This window comes from Hypanus sabinus, chromosome 2 (assembly GCF_030144855.1).
Source record: "Hypanus sabinus isolate sHypSab1 chromosome 2, sHypSab1.hap1, whole genome shotgun sequence".
NCBI classification, from domain to species: Eukaryota; Metazoa; Chordata; class Chondrichthyes; order Myliobatiformes; family Dasyatidae; genus Hypanus; species Hypanus sabinus.
This window is the reverse complement of record NC_082707.1, coordinates 59,593,529-59,596,276: the sequence shown is the minus strand read 5'-3', so window position 1 is coordinate 59,596,276 and position 2,748 is coordinate 59,593,529. Positions and strand designations below refer to the sequence as shown.

Here is a 2,748-nt window from a genome sequence, read left to right as displayed (position 1 = left end):
AGCCTTAGGGTTGCATCTACAGAAACATGTTCCTGCAATCACACTATTTCAAACAGCTAGCATGAAAGAATCCTTTTTGTCACATATTGCTGAATGTTTCTTATACTTGTCAGCAATGTTCATTATAGGTAGAAAAATCTCAAACGAAACTTCATTTCTCCCTGATTCTGTGCAAGGACAGCTCATCACAACATGGCAAGTAGAAGTCTGACCTTCTAAGTTTTGTCTTTCAACTCCTAAAGAGAAGAAAGCATTTGAAATCCTTTAAAGCATATTTGATTAAACACAATTAATGTGTGACTTAATTGAATTTTGAGCTAAGCAACTTCACTGATAATTAATTAAATCATTTTCTTTAAGGAAGTGTAAATTAATACCTTAGCTCAGCGGTGGGAAAACTTTTTGACTTGAGGGCCATAAAGGGTTCTAAAATTTTACAGGGGGGCCTGACCAGGAGCAGATGGATGGAGTGTTTTGGTAATACACCTCATAAGAGAAAATAAAATATCATGGGATATGTAGAAAACATGTGCTTTAATTTCAATTGAAAATGAACAAATGCATTACAACAAAATATCTATCTTTGAAGTCCCATGGTATTTAGCTATTTATTGAAATGTCTTTTAAAACACTGAAAATTAAATGAATAAAATACAGCTTTTTTTAATAGTAACAGTTATTATTTTAAAGCACTGAAAATTCTGTTATCCTTCAAGATATTATCATCATCACTCTCCTCCTGACTGTCTTTATTTCAAAAACGGTAGGAGATGCAGATCTACTTGTCCTGCTCCTTCTTATTCAATTGTCCCCTGTGCCAAAACTCAACAACGACCAGCACAAAGACAGAACAGTGAGAGCGCGCTAGTATGCGGAGCGCGTTATTTGATCTGGAGCGCATTTTTTATTTTGAGAACATACGTGCACCTGTGCACTACTCATGTCCATCACTTAACAGAAATGACATGTAACATGTAAGGCTTATTGAAAAAAATATTTTCAAATGCATTTTTTACATAACACAATGAAGAAACTTATTTTTAATTTCAGTGGGAACAGTGTTGTTGGTCTCCCTTTTTAGCCAGCGCATCAAAGTCTGGATTTAGTTTTGTTGTGGCGATTCTCAGGATGGATCTGAGGTGTTGGTCAGTTAACTTGGATCTGTTGATGTTGATGATCTGTTGGCTTTGTTGATGTTCATGACACTGAACGCCTGTTCACACAAACAGGTCGAGCCGAACAACGCCAGCATCTTCTGTGCCGTCCGCCGGAGGTTTGGAAACACCTCTTTACCAAGTGAAGCATAAAAGTCATTCAGTTTAAGAGAGCTGAACTTCTCTTTTAAGATGGGGTCAGACTGAAGGTCGATCAGTTCCAGCTGTAGCTCCTCTGGTGCTGTTTCAGGATCTTGTGACAGGGGACAGGCCACCAACTGAAGTGACTTGTCAATTTTTTCAAAATCAGAAAAGCGACGGCAGAATTCTCTGTGCAGCGCATCCAGTGACTCGCTGTATTTTTTCACATTTGCGCCGGCCTCTTCCAGCGTGGCTAGTGTGGGAAAATGAGTGAATAACTTATGCGAAATTTGCCTGGAGAAAAAAGCCAGCTTGGATTTAAAGGCTTTCACGTTTGTGTACATGTCATGCACAAACTGATCCTTCCCCTGTAGCTTCACGTTCAGTTCATTCAAGTGTGAAAATATATCCACAGCAAACGCAAAGTCACAAAGCCAGCTCTTGTTGCTCAGCTCAGGAAATTCGCCGGCCTTCCTCAGTAACTCCAAAAATGCACCGATCTCCTCTTTGAGCTCCCATACTCGTTGAAACACTTTGCTCAAACTTAACCAGCGGACCCGGGAGTGATAAAGTAGGTCCTGGTGATCCGCATCAGTTTCCTCCAGGAACGTGATGAACTGACGGTGCTGAAGTCCCCTTGCACGTATAAAGTTGACAAGTTTTACGACAGGATTCACAACATGATTCAGCTGTAATACCAATTTACATAGAGATTCCTGGTGGATGATGCAGTGAAGGAAAATAACATCCTGGTCAGGATTTTCATCTTTCACTTTATTCTGTATTCTCCTCAGCAGGCCGACATTTTTCCCCGTCAAATTAGGAGATCCATCTGTGATGACGTTGATAAGTTTACTCCAAGGGAGCTTCATATTTTCGATGACAGCAGACACCTGGTCATACAAGTCCTCTGCCTGTGTTTTTCCTTTCAGACACTCCATTGTCAAAAACTGCTCCGTTATTTCAAAAGTATTGTTAATTCCTCAGATAAAAATGAGGAGCTGAGCAGTGTCTTTTACATCGTTGCTTTCATCCAGTGCTAATGAATATAACATGAATGACTCTGCCTTTATATTTAAGTCGCTGGTTATATCTTCATCTATCAGTTCCACACGGCGAGTCACTGTCCTGCGTGATAAACTGATTTTTTCAAATTTGTCTTTGCTCTCCGGACACAATACACCTGCTGTCTCCACCATACATTCTTTTAAAAACTCGCCTTCAGACAGAGGCTTGCTGGCCTTTGCTAATTTGAATGACAGCATAAAACTCGCCTTGGTACTTGAGTCATGAATGACAGTTTGACGGTGAAAAAAATTTGGTTGAGCCTGTAAATTAGCTGCCAACCTCTGAGCATTAGCTTCCCGTTCTTTCGTTGACTGGTCGTTAGCATAGTTGGCATGTTTTGTGGCAAAGTGACGGCTGATATTATATTCGTTAAAAACCGCCACAG

At 40.1% G+C, this 2,748-nt stretch overlaps 1 protein-coding gene across 1 annotated transcript; it reads right to left on the bottom strand.

The window, feature by feature from the left end:
- Positions 1-1,609: 1,609 nt before the first annotated feature.
- Positions 1,610-2,236, bottom strand: LOC132403553 (general transcription factor II-I repeat domain-containing protein 2A-like; the record flags this gene model as incomplete). Its single annotated transcript, XM_059986946.1, has 1 exon — positions 1,610-2,236. A coding segment is annotated over exon 1 (627 nt), but the record flags the coding sequence as incomplete, so codon positions are not given.
- Positions 2,237-2,748: the final 512 nt, after the last annotated feature.